This window comes from Carcharhinus amblyrhynchos, chromosome 13, assembly GCF_965287045.1.
Source record: "Carcharhinus amblyrhynchos chromosome 13, sCarAmb.v2.hapA, whole genome shotgun sequence".
Classification (NCBI taxonomy): domain Eukaryota; kingdom Metazoa; phylum Chordata; class Chondrichthyes; order Carcharhiniformes; family Carcharhinidae; genus Carcharhinus; species Carcharhinus amblyrhynchos.
In genome coordinates, this window is record NC_137336.1 from 24,237,887 (window position 1) to 24,258,551 (window position 20,665).

Consider the following 20,665-nt stretch of genomic DNA (forward strand, 5'->3'; position numbering starts at 1 on the left):
TACCAGTTGGTTGAATTTCAAAATCACGTTCGGACAGTCAAAGTACTTAAAATGAGGCAGCGAGTGGCACTGGCCATTAGCAGATTGTTTGCATAATGGTTGCAGGACATTTAAACTCCCACTTTTATAAAGTTGTGGCCTCACAACCAGTTTTACAACAGACAAGACAGCTTCAGGAACTTGCCCAAGCCATTATTCCATATCCCAACATTATCCAAAAAATAAATCAAGTGGGTTCATACTCTGTGGCTGCCTTAAATATTTTTCCACAAAGGCCTTCTTCGCCTAAAAGAAAATATTAAATTGGCATATGTAATATTGTGGTTGGCTACAATCCAAGACAACTCTGATGCAATTTAGAATAATACTCAGTCTGGGAACTGCTGGAACAATTTTACAAACCAGATGATGATGTTAGCAATGGAAATGGTAGAGTGATACACAAAGTGTATTGAGCTTGAATTGAAGCGAAACTGTTAGGACAGAATAATGAGGACTTCACTTTGCATCTATCTCATAGCATATCTTGAAAGAGCCCTTGATGCTGGGATTCAATGCAATAAAACTAGGCAATATTCTATTTCAAGCATTATTATCTCCCTCTGAGCATTAACATCATCGTCTTTCACTTCCCCTATTTCCTATAAAATTATAATTTGAAACTGCAATAACTTTGAGCCATTTTCTCAGGGATATTTGGATTCTGAACCTATTTTCTATTTCTTCACTCACAGGCCTATGTGAATCTACTGTTCTGGTATCAGTTTTTCTGTGGATTTACTGGGTCAACAATGATTGACTACTGGCTGATGATTTTCTTCAACCTTCTCTTCACCTCCCTTCCTCCACTAATGTGCGGAATATTGGACAAAGATATTTCTGCGGAAATGCTTTTGGAGTTCCCTGAATTATATGGAAGCAGTCAGCAGTCTATGGTAAATTTAATGCTTGCAGTTTTATTGCCTAATACATGAGTAAACATTCGCCAGATCGGTCTGCCCCTGAGACTCAAGCAGTGACCCATTTCATCAGCTTTGAGTCCAGAATGTTGTTCTGCCATTTTCCAATTGTAAAAAAATAAAAGACTGACAGAATTATAGTGGAATTACTTTGCCAAATAAACTATCCCTACTGCTGAAGTGTGCACTGTTCATTTAAAAAAATAAACAAGAGGTATTTTGGAAACAAAGTTTAAAGGAAAGTTTAGCATGCATATACTTGTGTGCATCTTAGAAGAGAAGGAAGCCAAGCTGGTAAAATGATTAACAGAAGATTCTCATAGAAAGAAATCATAAAAACCCTACAGTGCAGAAAGAGGCCATTTGGCCCATCGAGTCTGCACCGACCACAATCCCACCCAGGCCCTACCCCCATATCCAAACATATTTTACCCACTAATCCCTCTAAGCCACTGCAGTCCGTATCTTGTAGGAATTTCCACAATGCCATTAGAAAGGGAGTTCCAGAATTTTGACCTGGTGACAGTGAAGGAATGGAGGGCGGCACAGTGGTTAACATTGCTTCCTCAGAGCGCCAGGGACGCAGGTTCAATTCCGGCTTGGGATGGCTATATAGAGCTTGCATATTCTCTCTGTATCTGCGTGGGTTTCCTCCTACAGTCCAAAGATGTGTGGGTTAGGTTGATTGGCCATGTCAAATTGACCCTAGTGTCAGGGAGATTAGCTGGATAAATATGTGGGGTTATGGGATAGGACTTGGGTAGGATTGTTGTTGGTGTGGGCTCGATGGGCTGAATGGCCATCTTCTGCACTGTAGAGATTTTATGTTCTATTGTTCAGGGTGGTGAGTGATTGGTGAATTTGCAGGGGACATACCTTCTGCCCTTATCATTCTCGGTGATCGCAGTCATGGGGTTGGCCTTTCCCGAATCTCAGAATTGTTACAGTGCAGAAGAAAACCATTCAGCCCATCATATCTGCAGTTGCCCTCCAAATGAGTATTATTACTGTGTACCATTCTCCTGCCTTTTCCCCATTAACCCTTTTTATTCAAGTAATCGTCTAATGTCCTTTTAAATGCCTCAGTTGAATCTGCGTCCATCTCAGAGCAAACCATTTGCTCTGAAAATTCTTTCCTCACATTGGATTTATTTCTTTTACAAATCACTTTAAATCTGTGCCCTCTCATTCTCGATCCTTTTGTGAACAGTTTCTCCCTATCTACTCTGTCCAGCCACCTCATGATTTTAAACACATCCATTAAAATTCCTCTTAGCCTTTCCTCACCAAAGGAAACAATCCCAGTCTCCCAATCCGTTTGTATAACCAAAGTGTCTCATCCCCCTTCTGCATTCCCACCAATGTATTCACATTCTTTCTAGCATGTGACACCCAAACTGTACATGATATTCCAGCTATCTTGTGTCTTATACAAGTTCTGCAATAACCTCCTTGCTCTTGTACTCTATATTAATAAAGCCCAGAATACTCCATGCTCCTACTGTCTCTTTTCCATCATAAGCGATAACTTTTCTTGCAAGTCTATTGTGTGGCATCAAGTCAAATGTCTCCTGAAAGTCTAAGGATACCACATCAACAGCATTACCCTCATGACCCTTCTGTTATCTCTTCAAAAAAAACTCTAGCAAGTTAGTTAGCATGTGTTTCCCTTTAAAAAAAAACAACCCACATTTTTCCACATGATTATTCACTCTATTTCAAACAATTGTTTCCAGAAGCTTCCCTATTACAGACTGGTCTATAATTGTTTGACTTATTGTTACAGCCTTTTTTAAACAAGGGCACATGGTTTGTAATTCTGCTTTGGCACCTCCCCTGAGTCCAGGGATTTCCACTCTCACTTCCTTCAATACCCTTGGAAGCATTTCATTTGGTCCTGGTGCCTTGTCAACTGTTAAGTATCGATAGTTTATCTAATATTTTCTCTTTATTAATTATGAACAATTCTACTGACTGTTTCCTCCTCTGTTGCTATGGTCTGCTTCCTTGATAAGGAGAGAGGCAGAGTATTCGTTTAACACCTTAGCCATGGTTTCTGCTGGTTTCTCCATTCTTGAGCTGGCTATAAAGTGATTTTTCTAACTTTTAAACTGCAATAGGCTTTAAGAATACTGAGCCAGGCTAATGAAACATTTGATCGTGTAGGTTGTGAAAAGACAGTTATTGTTCTTTAGGAGATGTACGAGGCAATTTTTTTTACACAGAGGGCGGTGGGTGCCTGGAACTCGCTGCCGGGAGAGGTAGTGGAAGCAGAAATGACAGTGACTTTTAAGGGGCATCTTTACAAATACATGAATAGGATGGGAATGGAGGGATATGATCCCTGGAAGGATAGGAGGTTTTAGTTCAGTCGGGCAGAATGGTCAGTGCAGGTTTGGAGGACCGAAGGGCCTGTTCCTGTGCTGTAATTTTCTTTGCTCTTTGTCCTAAATTCTTTCATCCCGTAGTTCAACTTTTGAATGCTTAAAATTAATTTTCTTTATCTTGCTCACCAGAAGCTTCAATATTTATTTACCTGAAACTTCATTCGGTTCTTAATTGAAAACTTGTTCTAAATTAGGAAGTTAGATGATGATGAATTTGTAAATGGAACATGACATAAGAGTGCCACATTGGTCTCTCTCAAATAGATTAAACATATCAGATAGAGATTTACCTCAGACAATTCTTATACATCTGTCAATTTTCTGAGGTGTTTTGGGAGATGTGATCGTGTACTAACTTGGTGAAGATATTGTGTTAAAAGAACAGCCAAAGTAAAGGGGGGGGGAGTTTTTTATGATTAAAAATTAGCAAGAGACGCTTGGAAAAAATGTACAAATCTTTCTGGCAACCAATCAGAATCTTGTTTTTGTCACTTCTCTTCAGGCCTCCAATCTCTGCACTTTTTCGATCACCATGCTGGATGCCTTTTATCAGAGCCTTGTCTGCTTCTTTGTTCCATACTTTGTAAGTACTGCGGTCATTTTACTCAATGTTAACCTTGATCATGTTTATATTTTCCCTTCATTCTATTTTTTAATACTTTATTTTAAAGACTTATCGAGATTCTGATATTGATGTCTTTACGTTTGGAACACCCATGAACACTCTGTCCCTGTTCACAATCCTAGCACACCTAGCAATTGAAACCAAAACATGGGTAAGTACATATCGTAGAAATACATGTTATAAAGTTCATACAGTAACACTCCTTTAGTAAAGTGAACAGTGGTAATGTGGCAAGGTATGCACTTGACTGGGAAAGCTAAATGAAGATAGCACAGGGAGTTGGATTACTGACTACATTGTACTTGGGTAAAACCTGAGTTTACTGACGAGATTCCTTTAATGATATTACTGTCTTTAAAACAACAAAATAATATTGTCTGTCACATTAGCACAGAATAGATGACAAATGAATGACTTTAACTATTGTGATGCCTAAGCTATATTTTTGGAAAATAATTAAAATTATTGAATCTGTGGAATTCCCTGCCCAGTGAAGTAGTTGAGGCTATGTTATTGAATGCTTTTAAGGCAAGGAAAGATAAATTTTTGAACAGTAAAGGAATTAAGGATTATAGTGAGTGGGCTTGTAAGTGGAGCTGAGTCCACAAAAAGATTAGCCATGATCTTATTGAATGGCAGAGCAGGCTCAAGAGGTCAGATGGCCTAATCCTGCTCCTAGTTCTTATGTTCCTAATAAAGATGATTAATATTATCCTGTTAGTGAAAGCGTGGAGTTTGCGTGTTCTCCCCATGCCTGTTTGGGTTTCCTCCGGTTGCTTCAGTTTCCTCCCACAGTCCAAGAATGTGCTGGTTAGGTTGATCAGCAATGTAAATTGTTCCTTCATGTCAGGGTGATAAGCAGGGTAAATACATGGGATTTTGGGGATAGGACCTGGATGAGATATTTGTTCGTGCAGGCTTGATGGGCCGACTGGCCTCCTTCTGCACTATAGGGATTCTGTGGTTGTATAAAATGAAATGTGCAATGCTATAGAATTTAAGTCTTTGAATAAGCCAGTGTGCTGCATTGGTTTTCTGTGGGTGGTTACCTGATGACGAGAGATTAGCGTTAGGATTTTTATTTGAAAAATTCGCCTGAAGGTGCATATTGCAGATCATCACGCAGGTCAAAAAGAGTGAATGTCAGCAAATCTATAGCTATTGTTATTAAGGAATTCTGAGCTTCGATCTTACATCTGTAGATTGTAAGAGAAAGAGAAAACGCCCTTATTTTTCATCGTGATCTGGTGAAACATTTGGTGAATCACGTAGATGTCATTGTGACCAGTCTCGAATTGAGCTAAACTGTCAGGAACTTGTCAAGATTGAATCAAGTATTCTTTCTCCACCTGTCTGAGATTATTCTCTATTGACTTCACCTGGTCAGATGCTTTCAGCTTTCTGCCAGCCTCCCTTGATGTGAGGATGTTGCTTTCCATGCCAAGAAGACTTTTCAAAGCAAGGGAAATAGATAGGTGACAATTAAAAATGTTTGTGTGCATAATCCAATTATGTGAGGAACAAATTAGTTATTTTAATAGTTTTGTACAGTATGTGTTGTCCTGCCAAAGGATTTTGCAAAAGTGTATAAAATAAATGTTAATTCTGGATATTTTTTATACAAAAGGACAAAACTAACTTGATGTGTGATTACTGAAACAATACTCTTTGTTAATAGATAAATGGGTATATCTCTTTTCCTACTGCACCCTCTCCTAAATGAAACAGAGCAACACATGGGCAACTGCTCCTGCCCAGTCCAGGTTTGCAAGTATTTCCTGTCCTGTGAATGTACAAGATAGGAGCAGAAGTAGACCATTCGGTCTCCAGATCTTGCTCCCCTACTCAATGAAATCATGGCTGATCTGTGTCGAGTTCCCCATCTACACCCAATAACCTTAGATTCTTGTTAGATAAGGGAATCAATCTACCTCTGCCTTTAAAAATCATAGAATCGTACAGTGCAGAGGAGGTCATTCAGCCCATCAAGTCTACATCAACCACAATCCCACCTAGGCCCTATCCCCATAACCCTATGCATTTAATCTAGTAGTTCCCCTGACACTAAGGAGCAATTTAGCATGGTCAATCCACCTATCCCACAAATCTTTGGACTGTGAGATGAAGCCTGAGCACCCAGAGCAAACCAATGCCATAGCGGAAAATGCACAAACTCCGCATGTACAATGACCCAAGCCAGGAATTGAACCCAGGTACTTGATGCTTTGAGGCAGAATGTTAACCACTGTGCCGCCCAAAAATATTCGGTTGCCCCACTTTCATTGCTTTCTGAGGCAGAGAGTTCCTAAATGGTACAACCCCTTGCAAGAAAAGCATTCTCCGCATCTGTTCTATAAGGTGACCCCCAATTTTAAAGCAGTATCCCCTTGTCCTGAAATCACCCACAGAAGGAAACATCTTTTCAATGTCCACCTTGTGAATACCGTTCAGGATCTTCTATGCTTCAATCAAGTCACTCCTCAATCTTTCAAACTCCAGTGGAAGGAAGCCCAGCCTTTCAAACCTATCCTCATAAGACAACCTGCTCATTGCAGGTCTCAATGTAATAAATTTCCTCTGAGCAGCAAATGTATCCTCCAATACATTTGCATCCTTACTTAAAAAAGGAGCCCAAAACTGCACATACTATTTGAGATGTGGTCTCACCAATGTCCTGTATAACTGAAGCATAGCATCCTTATTTTTATGTTCAATTCCTCTCATAATAAAGGATAGTATTCCATTAACTTTCTTGATTAAATGTTAACTTTTCATGACTCAAACATGGAAATACCAAAATCCCTCAGCATTCTGCAAGTTGAAGCATGCCAGGCCTCTGTCCTGGTCCTATAACATGGACTGACTGGTAGTGGCTCACCAGTGGTTGGGTACTGTATGCATTAAACAGCAACTTGCAGCACATGAGGCCTCTAGTCAAGGTCTATTGACTGCTGCTGGTGATCAATACGCAAGGTTCAATTGCAGCCAGATGTTTTGAGAGATTTTACACTTGAACGAGAATTACTGTGTAGATTATTTTGACTGAATGCAGGAAACTTGTGGTCCCATTGGTTGGCATGTGTCCAGGAGGCCACATCTTACCATATCTCACAAAATGATGGGGCACATTAGTGTGAGTGGGCTGCAAATGTGGTGAGAGCTTCAACCAATTCATGAGGCCTCATGAACCATTGATTCATTCCTACAGTGAGAGACCATTCGGTGAGTTGTGTGTATGTGTGGAACGCTCCATAGGCTCGTAAGATCTCTGAAAACGCAAGGTGTTTCTGTTGTCCCACCAGTTATACAAGGACAGCCACATGGAAGAGAAACTATTTAAGTGTCTCTGCCCTTCTTCGGAAAGCTTCACCAATTTAAGACAACCTAACAGGGCAGATGGCTCTGTGAAATGGGCTTCACCCCATTTTCCTGAACCAGTGCCTGACAATATGGGCATTCCCAGAAACAAGGGTCAGAAAATCAGTGGTTAGCTCAATCCTCTAACATAGTCTGCGCCTTATTGTTTTTAATCTTTCTCCGACAGACTTGGTTACATTGGGTTTCAATGATTGGCAGCATAGCCTTCTACATTTTGATTACACTTGTTTATTGTGCCAACTGTGTGACCTGCAACCATCCATCAAATCCTTATTGGATAATGCAACGTCAGATGACTGATCCACTCTTCTACCTTGTCTGCCTCATCACACCAGTTCTAGCCCTGTTACCAAGGTAATTAATTATTTTAAATTTTAGAATTGCCCACAAGAATTTTTGTCATCGACAAATAAGCATCAGGGAATCAGTTACCCATTGCACACCTTGTCTGTTTTATCTGTTGGAGTTCCAATCCCATTTTTCCTCAGAATTGAATCAAAAAGGTCAAAATCTGATGAAAAACAGCAAACCATCTTAGCTACTGAATGGCCTCAATATTCAATGAGCAAAGGGAAAAGTAACAGCAAATGTCATGGAGATGTTTTTTAAACAGGTTGTCTACCTGGCAACCTGACTGACAAGCTTGCCTTCCTGTCAGGCAAGGAAGTTCTGCAGAGTGGATCAATCGCAGTCAAGGTTCAGGATAGTTTTGTGGATGTGACTACAAAAGTAGGGAGGTTATGCTTCACTTGTACAAGGCATTGGTGAGACCAAACTGGAGTGTTGTGTGCAGTATTGGTCTCCTTATTTGAAGAAGAATGAAAATACATTAGAAGCAGTTCAATTACTGGATATTATTGATTCATTGGACTAATGCCAATAATGATGGTTTGCCTGATGAGAAAAGGTTGGAGGTTAGTTTTGTATCCACTAGAGTTTAGACGAGTAAGAGGTGATTTGATCAAAACCTTTAAGATCCTGAGGGATATTGATAGAGTGGATGTGGAGAACATGAATGGGAATTTCCTCCCCCTCCATGGTGTGTTTCATGGCAGCAGGAAGAATTGCGCTGCTTGTTGGTGACAGGGTTTTAGGGTCTGGCCATTGAGGTTTTCCATTGAATGCACCCCTCAATGCCAGGAAACCTGCAACAGAGATGCACCATTGGCGGAACTGTAAGATCCCACCAGTGTTAATGCCAGCAAAATTTCAGCATCTAAAAAACAAAAAAAAACAGTTCCTTCGGCCCTCCAAGCCTGCGCCAATCACGGTGCCCTAACTAAACTAAAATAAAACCTTCTGCCCTTACTGGGTCTGTATCCCTCTATTCCCTTCCTATTCATGAACCCATCCAAATGCCTCTTAAATGTTGCTAATGCGTCTGCTTCCACCACTACTTCTGGTAGCGCATTTTAGGTATCCACCACTCTGTGTGAAAAACTTCCCCTGCACATCTCCCTTAAACTTTCTATCTCTCACCGTGAACCTGTGCCCACTTGTAATTGACACTTCTACCCTAGGAAAAAGCCTCTGACTATCCACCCTGTCTGTGCCACTCATGATTTTGTAGATATCTCCATCTTTCAAGTGAAAGCATTCCTAGTTTATTCAACATCTCCTCGTAGCCAACACCATCAAGTCCAGGCAATATTCCGGTGAACCTTCTTTGCACCCTCTCCAAAGCTTCCATGTCCTTCTGCTAGTGTGGCAACCAGAACTGCAGGCGATACTCCATGCGGCCTAACAAAGATTTTATATAGCTGCAACATAATTTCCCAACTCTTGTACTCAATGCCCTAGCCAATGAAGGCAAGCATGCCATATGCCTTCTTAATCACCTTGGCCACCTGTGTTGTCACATTTAGGAAACTGGACCTGCATGCCCAGATCCCTCTGTATGTCAATGTTCCTAAGGGTTCTACCATTTACAGTATAATTCACACCTAAATTTGAACCTCTAAAATGCATCACCTGGCATTTGTCTGGATTAAAAGCTATTTGCCATTTCTGTGCCCAAGTCTCCAATCTCTCTATATCCCTTTGTATCCTCTGACAATCTCTGGCACTAAGAACAATTCCGGGGAATGTGATTGTCACTGGCTGGGTTCGTATTTATTGCTCATGACTAACTGCCCTTATGTTTCCTCTTATTGGAGAATCGACAACTAGGTTTAAAAATGTATTGTTCATTTAAGACGGACTTGAGGAGAAATTTCTTCTTTCAGAGGATCCTGAGTCCCTGAAACTCTCTCCCTCAAAAGGCACTGGAAGCAGAGTAGTTGAATATTTTTAAAATGGAGCTAAATAGATTCTTGATTAACAAAGGAGTGAAAGGTTATCAAAAATAGGCAGGAATGTGGAGTTGAGGTTACAACCAGATCAGCCAGTCTGGAGGATCTGAGTGTCTTGCCTCTGCTCCTAATTTGTATGTTTGCAAGTTCAAGGGGCAGATCATGGGGAGTCAGAGAATGGGAGGAAAGATGGGGTGGAAAAGGGTTGGAATTTGGTGTTCAAGGTGGGAAATGGGGAGATTATTAGGAGAGGTAGCAATTGTAGGGAATCAGAGGGATGTTGTATATATGGATTTTAGTAAAGCCTTTGATAAGAGTCCTCATGGCAGGCTGATACAGAAGATTAAGTCAGATGGGATCCAAGATGCGTGGTAAGATGGATACACAACAGACTTGGGCAGAGAGTAGCAGTGGAAGGGCACTTTTCCAACTGGAGGTCTGTGACAAGCAGCGTTTCACAAGAATTCATGCTAGGACCTCTGTTGTTTGTAATATATATAAATGATTTGGAAGAAAATGTAAGTGTTCTGATTAGTAAATTTGCAGATGATACAAAAATTAGGGGAGTGGCGGATAGTGAGGAGGATTGTCAGAGGATATAGCAGGTTACAATTTGGCTGGGCTTAAAGATGGCAGATGGAATTTAACCCAGACAAACATGAGGTCATGCAATTTGGAAGGTCACGTACACAGTAAATGTAGAGCAGAAGGAACGTACACAGTAAATGTAGAGCCCTTAGGAATATTAACATATAGAGGGATCTAGGCATGCAGATCCACAGTTCCCTGAATGTGACAACTCAGGTGGACAAGGTAATCAAGAAAGGTACATGGCATGCTGGCCTTCATCGGTCAGGGCATTGAGTGTAGGAATTGAAAAATCATGTTGCAGCTGTATAAGACTTAGGTTAGACAGTATTTGGAGTATAGTGTACAATTCTGGTCGCCACACTACTGGTAGGATGTTAATGCATTGGAAAGGGTGCAGACGAGATTTACCAGGATGTTGCCTGGTTTAGAGGATATGGACTATGAAGAAATGTTGAACAAACTTTGACTGTTTTCATTGGAGCATCGGAGGATGAGGGAGAACCTGATAGATGTTTACAGATTATGACAGGCTTGGATAGAGTGGATAATCAGATTATTTTACCCAAGGTTGAAGGATCAATATTCAGGAGAATAGGTTGAAAGTGAGAGTTGAAAAGTTTAAAAGGTGCAAAGGGCAAGTTTTTCACACATAAGGTTGCGAATGCTTGGAACGTGCTTCTAGAGGAGGCGGTGGAAGCAGATTCTTTAACAATGTTCAAGAGGCATCTCGATAGATACATGAATAGGCAGGGAATAGAGGGATATGGACCATGTCAAGGAATGAAAATATTAAATTGAAGAGGCATCTGTGTCAGCACAGACTTGGTGGGCCGAAGAACCTTTTCCAGTGTTATCCTGTTCTTTGTTCTTTGAAATGGGGAAAATCAATGATCACAGCAGTGATTGGTGACCATGGGGACATGGTGGTGGGGTTGGGGTTTATTACGGAGAGATCATGGAACTAGTTTATGAGCAAGCTCGTTGGACCTGTGGGGAAACCCCTTGAACTTTCCTCTGACCCACAATCAGGGCTGTAAAGGCACTTACCTAATAAATCTAGTCTTTTTTTGAATTTGACCTGTTTCCTGAGGCCTGGGAGACGTGGCTGACACAGGTTTAAAATAGAAACATCATAAAATGAGACACAGCCTGCTTAAAGGGTGTTAATGACCGACTAGTTTCCTGCGAGTGCATTGATTAATACCACAGTTGAATGTAGGCAGATTGGTTCCTGTTTCAGATTGTTAATGTTTTTAACCTCCCACTCGATCCAACCCCACCCATTTTTGAGGGCTAATATTACCACTTAATTATTTTCTGTTCTGCTGGGCTTTCTCACTTATCCCAGGAATTTCTCCACTTTAATATTAGAAAAAAGAACTTCCTTTGACAATGGAAATTTGTGATACTCTGTTGGTATAAACTTCACAGATTTACAGCATTGGAGTTAAACCTGAATCATGTTTTGATAGTATTTGTTTTGACACATTGCAAGCACAGTCAGCATGCCTTTATTTATATTCTCAGGTATTTATTTCGTAGTCTTCAAGGCACAGTCTTTGCATCTCATGTCCTCAAAGCGCGACAACTGGACAAATTGGATAGAGAGCAACACATTCAAACAATCAAACATTGGAAAGGCCTTGACATCACAGCAGATGATACTTCACCTTTGACAGATTCTGAGGATCAATTGCCAGTTGAAAATGCCAACCATCCTTGTACAATGGCAAGTAATCACGATCCTCAATTTATTTCTTCCAATCCAGCTGGAATAGCTAAAGTACAGAGTTCCATCAATACTGTGTAAGAATCAGGAGTCACTTTCACAGGAGATAAAATGATGCAAAGTGGAATCAATGAGAGTTCTTGTGAAACTACCCATTCCTGGTTAGCTGCAAGAACAACAGAAACTCTGCTTCCTTCCTATCAGTCAATACTAAATCCTGACTGGAAACCACATTCCCGAAAGGACTTATAAGCACCAAGTCTACTGCGGAAAACAGATATTGGTGTCACTGGAACCAAAAACTGCAATACATGTGCAAAGTTTCAAATGATCTAGTCTGAAAGCCTAAGCACAGGATCTTACAGCCATACTCGCCCAAAGGTCGGAAAATCCCACCCGAGGTCAACGGACCTTTGTATGACTTGTGAACCACCTGCCATGATTCCCCTGGTGGGGGGACTGGAAAATTCTGCCCCCAAGCTTTCTCTATCTCCTTGCGTAACCAAGACCACATGAACTTAACTGCCAAACTACCAACTTTTGTGCCATTGACGTTTATTTGTCTTCACAACAGCCCATTAGTTATGAAGTATATAAATCTGCACAATCTTCCGAGATGTTTTTATTTAACCCTTGCACATTATATATGTGTTTATTGACTTAGTAAATGATATGAATTTTATAATAAAACCCAATAACCAGAATCACTCCAAAGCAAAACTCTGTGGATGCTGGAAATTTGAAGCAAAAGCAGCAAATGTGGGCAATACTCAGCACCTGTGACAGCATCTGGGGTGTGACAACTAGAATTAATGCTTCAGGTTCTGGGTCTGATGAAAGACCACAGACATGAAACATTGGCCCAAATCTTCTGATCAGAATTGGAACCGCTTTGTCCAATGCCGATCAGACAGAAAACTACCTACTTACTTGGATTCGATCTTTCTGGCCAAACTTCTGATCCACCATGCAGAAGAACACCCACAGAGCAGGGATCCACTCAGGGGGCAGTGAGAAGAATCTGTGCTCGCTGCCATATTCTGACAACTGTTTACAGGTCCCAAAGCATTTAGCTGGGCAAAAGTATCAGGTCTGGTCATGAGGGATGGTCACTTTGAGGGTAGGTGGTTGGGGTGTTAGGGAGATAGTTGGGGGTGGAGGGCGATGTCACAGGGTCAGTTTGAGTGTTTGGTGGAGTCAGTTTCATAGTTACGCAGGAGTTGGACTAGGACTTTTCTGTATAACATTTCCTGGATAATTCAATTGGAACTGTATGAAATCTTTGGCTTTAACTCAGAGTTGGTAACCTTTTTGGCGGGTCCTGGGAATCGGGAGAATTGCACATTGAAAGTTCAAACTTCCTGGGCAATTTCCATGGAGTCGGTGCTTTGGGACTTCCCATGTGTTGCATGTTTGGTCTGCAACAATCCACAGACCAGAAGGTCTGGGTCATTGGGTCAGTTTTTTTTCTCTCCCTTTGTACAGGTGCTGTCAGTCCTGTTGAGTATTTCCTGCATTTGCTGCTTATATTAATCAGAATCTTTCAGTCAGAAAATAAGATTTTTCATACATTTGTTTATTGAGAATTAAATCTTTATAACCAAACCCAGTGAACAACCTTTGGTATTCAAGCCTGTCCTCTCCATAAGTGTACTTGTGTCCTCTTTCTCTTCAACTCATTGCTCTTTGGTTATCACCAAATCGGTCAATGTTACAAATTCCTTTCCAAGTCTTGGGGCGGTACAGTGGCACAGTGCCAGGGATCCAGGTTCAATTCCCAGCTCGGGTCACTGTCTGTGCAAAGTCTGCACGTTGTCCCTGTGCCTGCACGGGTTTCCTCCCACAGTCCAAAAAACATGTTAGTTTGATGCATTGGCCATGCTAAATTCTCCATCAATGTAACCATACAGGTGCCATAGTATGGCGACTAGGGGATTTCCACAGTAGCTTCATTGCAGTGTTAATGTAAGCCTACTTGTGACACTATTAAATAAACTTTAAGTTCAATAACGTTGTTGTGGTGGTCATGGACACTGTTTAGCATTATTCAATATCAATAGTGACCCAGCATCATAACTGTCCTGGAGCTATTCTCCATCAATATTTCTGTTACTATCACCTTTTATTTAACCTTTCCTAGAAAGAGGAAGACATGTAAACTTATGGAGAAACAATTTTGCATCAGATTCCTGCACATTACTTAGGGAAAATAAGACTACTTCCAAATTAAATTTGGAGCAAATTCAATAATAAAATCATGCATTCATGATCAATGTGTGCAGTAAAGTGACGGACTATGTGGTTCCGATACAAAGGTAAATGAAGAAATACAATTCTCAGGAAAGAAAAGTTCTAATTTTTGTATGAACTTAAATTTTGTAATGTATTTTGCAGGTATTAAAACAGGTTGTTTACAGTAATGAATATGTTGGTTTTAATAGAAACTTAATGTAAATCTACTCAGAATTTATCAAATTCTAATATGTAGAACAACATCAGGGCATGTTGGTAAGTTATTAATTTCAGGGCAGTTGGCACTAATAGTCAGAATTTAAAATTTAAAGTTTGTTTATTATTGTCACAAATAGGCTTACATTAACACTGCATTTAAGTTCTTGTGAAAATCCCCTAACTAGCCATACTCCAGCACCTACTGAGGGAGAATTTAGCGTGGCCGATGCGCCTAACCAACGCGTCTTTTGGACTGTGGAAGGAAACTGGAACACCCAGAGGAAACCCACACAGACATGGGGAGAACGTGCAGACTCCACAAAGCCAGTGACCCAAGCCAGGAACTGAACCTGTATTCAAGACATTATGAGGTAACAGTGCTACCCCCTCTGCCACTGTATCACATTGGCAGCTTGTCCACAGAACAATTTCAGTCACTTAAGAAAACAAAAGTTAAGGTGTCTTCATTTGCAGGAGATATTGGACAGTCGTTCTGGAAGTACAGTAAATGTTCCTGTACAAGCCTATAGGGTGTGTCAGTTCTAATGAGGTAAATCAGTGGATCCTGTTCCTTTTTTCATGAATGGAAGTGTTAGGATAAGTGTTGTCAGCCAGTGGAAATTAAGTTGGTCAATCAAAATGGGCAATTGTGAAATGGCTGCCTTGTTTCCACTCCAAATTTCTTATCATTGAATTTGGGGTTGATTTACTTTCTCCCATTTTGTGCTACTGCTCAAAACCAATTCCCCTTCTCAGTTGTAGGCTTGATCTGCCTGTTTGTTAACTCTTTGGGATTTGATTGTTTCTCAAATGGAGGTCAGAAACCACACTGTGTGGGAAATGGTCATTCATCTGTGACTTTCCCTCAACTGGCTAATTAGTAGCCAAAGGATGGGCTACCCACCTAATTAAGGATGACGGGTGCTAATAGGGAAGCATCCAACTCAGAAGGAGCAACAATTTGCCTTTCAAGGTAAATGAGAGAGAGAGGGGACACCACCACTCTGAGGTGCCTCTCTCTAACCTTTTTAACTTTATTGCAGGGTCAGAACCCTTCTACAGCAAGGCAGCCTGCAGCTGTAACCAAGGTAGCCACTGAGGGCTTTTAAGCCAGCTGAGAACACTAACATTCCCAATCTACTGCTGGGAGGCTGCCTCCAGGTAACTGCCTTGTTTCACAATACTTCTGGGAACCAAGAAGCTGTGTGGAAAATTCCAGTCAACCTCCAACAAAACACCATACCACTTCCTTAGTTAGATGAGTCTACTACCCTCTATAGTGGCACAGTGGTTCGCACTGCTGCCTCACTCTACCAGGTACCCAAGTTTGAATCTAGCTTAGGGTGACAGTCTGTGTGGAGTTGACAAGATCTCCCTGTGGGTTTCCTCCGGGTGTTCTACTTTCCTCCTGCAGTCTAAAGACCTGCAGGTTAGGTGGATTGACCATGTTAAATTGCCCTTTAATGTCCAGGGATGTGTAAATTAGGTGGATTAGCTATGATAAATGTGCAGGGTTACAGGAATAGTCTGGAAGGGAGGGCCTAAGTGGGATGCTCTTTTAGAGGGTCAGTGTAGACTTGATGGGCTGGATAGCCTCTTTCTGCACTGTAAGGATTCTGTGGTTCTACTTGTGGGTGTGTAGCTCAGCCATGCCCATCCTGCTGATGAGAAAGTGACCTGGGAACAGAGTGGGGGTGGAGAACACACATGGTGGCCTGCCTCATTCCTAAAGGCTCAGCCTCTGGCTTCAAATCAAGACCAGATTAATTGGATAAACATCTCCATAGTGTGGGAACTGTAAGGTTTCATATTTGAAACTGTTTTGGGCAATTTTTAACCTGTTCTTAGTAGGCGTAAGTTGGGATCACTAAATTGCAGGTACTTCAGTCTTAATGAACATTTTGAATCTGTCCTTTAATAGATGGTATAGTAAACAGGAAAATATTGTAGGGACATTGCTCCTCTGCTCAAACATTAAAGCTGAGACTTTCCTGAACCAAAATTTAGAGAGCTCAATCCTGTAGCTAAGAGTATCTAATGTGAAAGTGCCTGACACAGTCAGATATATAAAATGGGGAAATTGTTCCATTTCATTTGTCCTTTGTAAGCAAAATTAATAAGAACACTTCAACTCCTGATGCTGACTGACCAAGTGCTAGGAACAGATGCACATGCGCATTTGGCATGCACTCGCCATTTCTCCCATACTGGCATCACACATGTGCCCATCAGCTGATGCCAATTCTGGTTTGCAGCTGTGCCATCCAGTCCACCACTAGCCTGGGACCCCCGTGTCCCTCTCCCCCGTGTCCCTCTCCCCCGTGTCCCTCTCCCCCGTGTCCCTCTCCCCCGTGTCCCTCTCCCCCGTGTCCCTCTCCCCCGTGTCCCTCTCCCCCGTGTCCTCACTGCTGTTCTCCTGTGCTTACAGAATCAGTTAGACACAACGGAAACTGCCCTGCACATTTTCTATCTCATATTCGCCAGGAAAGAAGCAACAATAAGTAGATACAAAGTAAAGAAGCATACTGTCTAATTAAATTGCCAAGTATATGCTAGTCTCTAATTACAATCAGTAAAAAAAACTGCTTTTTGCAACATCACTCACATTTTAAATGGTTAATAATCTATCTTCTTATTCATTTATGGGACATGGGTGTCGCTGGCTGGCCAGCATTTATTGCCCATTCCTAGTTGCCTGAGGGCAGTTCAGAGTCAACCACATTGCTGTGGCTCTGGAGTCACATGTAGGCCAGAATGGGTAAGGATGGCAGATTTTCTTCCTTCAAGGGCATAAGTGAACCCAATGGGTTTTTCCCACAGTGGTTTCATGATCATCAGTAGATTCTTAGTTCCAAATATTTTTATTGAATTCAAATTCACTATGTGACATGGTGGGATTTGAACACAGGTCTCAGAACATTATCGAGTTTGTGGATTAATAGTCTAGTGATAATACTACTAGGCCATTGTCTCTCCAAACTGATACTCAATCTGCTTAAGTATTACAATTTAAATTAAAAAATAGCAATTTTTTTTATCATAGAGGATGATTATAGTATTATTTGTAGCTTTCTGTTCAAGGAAATTGTTTTTGGTTGAATTTGGTCAGCGCCATCTTTAATGTAACCTTCCTGGCAGTGATATTATTGGCACAGCAATTGCATAAGTGGGGAGTGCAGTTGTAACATCAGCAAACTCAGTCCATTAGACATTGTTCTTTGTACTTTAAACCTTGCATATTTTGCAGCAGACTTTTCCATTCATTAAACATTTCCAATTTCATATGCAGCCTATCTGTAATTATTTAACAATCCATCGCTTTGCTTCTGAGTATTGGATCCAACATTAAAATTCTAGTAGCTTACAGGATACCAGAATATCTTAGATTGCAAGCTAATTGCAAGGTCAAGTGGTAAATGTACACCCACAACACTCCTTCAAGTAAATCACAGTTCGGCAATTTGCAATTAAGTGCAGTATAAGACTAGGGAAAAAAGAACCATCTGTTTACATTATTTTGCCCGGAAAACGCTGTGGATGTACGTAAATTGTAATTTTTCTATTTAATTGGATAAAGGATATGTTATATTGTCATCTTTACTGATGAGATATGATTTTATATTCGGTTTCAACATAGAGATGCAACAGTCCTTTTCAGATCGTAAGTAGCGCTTCTTATTTCCAATGGAATGTGGGTCTCAGTGAGTTGTATAATGAGATCCCGATTTGATTTTGCCCTACCCTATCTGATTTTCCATCCTCCAAAACAATTCTCAGTAGCCGGGAATGGTTTGAAGCACTGGGATGATCAAGTTTGTATTTTTCTCCTGAGATCTCGAAGAGCAAGCATAACGTTTAAAATTTTGTTTCTTAGATACCCCTAAGTACTGATTGGAGCAATGTTTTTGTTAAGCTTTAAAAGAAAAGGAAATTGTGTTTATTCTCCGTAATATCTGATAGATAAAAAATAATATAAATGCTCCTATTCTCAAACCCAGGTGCAGCACAAAGATATCCACACAAATAGGTTACAAGAATCATAGAATCCCTACAATGCAGAAGGTGGTTGTTCAGCCCATCGTGTCTGCATTGGCCACAATCCCACCTAGGCCCTATTCCCGCAACCCCACATGTTCACCCTGCTAATCCCCCAACACTAGCATCAATTTAGCATGGCCAATCAACCTAACCCTCACATCTTTGGGAAGAGAAGACGCAAGTTAAAAAGTGTTTCTTTGCTAAGTATCACTTGGGCCTAATGATCTGTTGTCTTACAAAAAACCTATCTTTGTCCACTGTTACAATTTCTTTTGCACCTGATACCTTTCTATAAAATAAATTTGAACTACCAATGAATGATTGAAAGGATTACAAGGTTTCAAAGTTTAAGACTCTTACTAGAACAATCAAACTAAAAGCAACATTGACAAAACATTATTTCAATAGGTCACATTGTTTAAGGATGTCCAAAAGAAAGTCAATCATTTACATGCCCTGTAGGTTGATGCATTGGATGGTTTCAGGCCGTGCTGAGTGTTTTTTCCAGATTCTGCACAGAGGCAATTTAACATTGTAATGGATGATCTGTATCTTTTCCTCTGGAGTCAACAGCTGTTTGATTTAGGTTGAAGATGCTGTTTATGGCATTTGGCCAGTCAAATACAACAGAGCACCTGGCTGGAGAAAGAAAGAGGGACCATGAGTCCCCTTCTCGCTGTTACCAACTCATGGCCTGTCTGTCTCTGGAAAAGTAGTGTCTTTTTCACACAAAGGTTTAGCTTGCTATCACAATCTTTATCCTCATAAAAGGTAGTCACTGTATATGGTCACAGCAAGGTGGGAACATTCTTTCTAGGTGCACTGTTCAAAGTGATATAATTAAAATGATCATGTGGAGGCCTCCTCTCAGCTTGGACCCACTATTCAATTTGTATGTTTTTAATAGCTTGATCCTCACTCACCCACCTAAACAGATTATATCTGGATGTCTGATTAATTCAGAGGAAGGGCCATTCACTCTCATATAAACTGATTGTCTTGCTGGATCACTTTCAGGCAGGACAACTGCTTTCTGATAGCTTTGTAATTTGTAAGACAAAGTTATGTAAATGTTGAGCCATTTTGGCAACTGCTAATTGGGTCACTTAAAAATACTGTTGTCAGTCTTTTTAAAACTTATTCTGTGGGTTCAGCCCACTCAGTAAACTAAGTCATTATAATTTAAAAAAAAACATGGTTTTATCACAATAATCACAGCGACTCCACGTTGTCCTTAGGCTCCAAAAATGTTGTTTTGCACATCTTTCCTCCTTGGGAAAATATCACTTTGTATAAATTCACTCATCGCTTCATCTATCCTATCAAATTCATAGAGTCCGTACAGTGCAGAAGGAGACCGTTCGGTCCATCGAGTTTGCACTGACCACAATCCCATCCTGGTCCTATCCCCATCATCCCATGCATTTACCCTAGCTAGTCTTCCTGATACTAAGGGGCAATTTACCAAAGCCAATCCAACTAACATTCACATCTTTGGATTGTGGGAGGAAACCGGTGCATCTGGAGGAAACCCACACAGACACGGGAGGAACGTGCAAACTCCACACAGACAGTGACTCAAGCCGGGAATCGAACCCAGGGCCCTGGCACTGTGAGGCAGCAATGCTAACCACTGTGCCACCCTGATTCTTCACCAAGAGCTCAAAACTGTAAATCCCTTAAATGTTTCCTCATCCCCTTCTTTTAAAGGCTTTTAAAATTCTAGAATGGCAGAACTAACTGTTGCTAAACTTTGATTCATCTGATCTCATTATAACTTCAAAGATGTAAATTGGTATCATGTTGCCCAAGATGGTTTTACTGGGACATTGGGCCAGATTCTCTGACCTTACCCATTGCTGGGATTCTCCAATCCCGTTGCAGTGAATGGAGATTGGGCTGAGCGCCAAATTCTCCCTTCTTGCTGGCAGCAATGGTGGGGCGTGAATGGCCAGAGAATTCCAGACTCCCCCTCAGGACATCAGTCTTTCAGCACCATTCCCCTTTAAACGAAATGCCAATTTATGCTGAATTGTGCAAGGTTTTTTTTTAAATCCCACAAGAAGCATGATTAGATCATCAAAATGTATTTCACATAATGCTGAGTAAAGTTTTTTTGATTCCATCTGGATTCACAATAATGTACCAATTGTGTAAGAAGGGTGTGATAAACCTTGTGCATTGCTCAGCCCCCTTTCCCTCTCAATCAGCAATTA

At 40.9% G+C, this 20,665-nt stretch overlaps 1 protein-coding gene across 1 annotated transcript in view; it reads left to right on the plus strand.

Moving 5' to 3' along the window:
* Nucleotides 1-16,709, plus strand: part of atp10b (ATPase phospholipid transporting 10B) — a 253,609-nt gene extending 236,900 nt beyond the window's left edge. Inside the window, exons 21-25 of the mRNA XM_080201396.1 lie at nt 735-935; nt 3,849-3,929; nt 4,018-4,122; nt 7,516-7,703; nt 11,759-16,709. Of these exons, the coding sequence (XP_080057522.1) occupies nt 735-935; nt 3,849-3,929; nt 4,018-4,122; nt 7,516-7,703; nt 11,759-12,041 (858 nt within the window). The 3' untranslated portion in view covers nt 12,042-16,709. The remainder of the gene's footprint in view (nt 1-734; nt 936-3,848; nt 3,930-4,017; nt 4,123-7,515; nt 7,704-11,758) is intronic.
* The last annotated feature ends 3,956 nt before the right edge of the window (nt 16,710-20,665 follow it).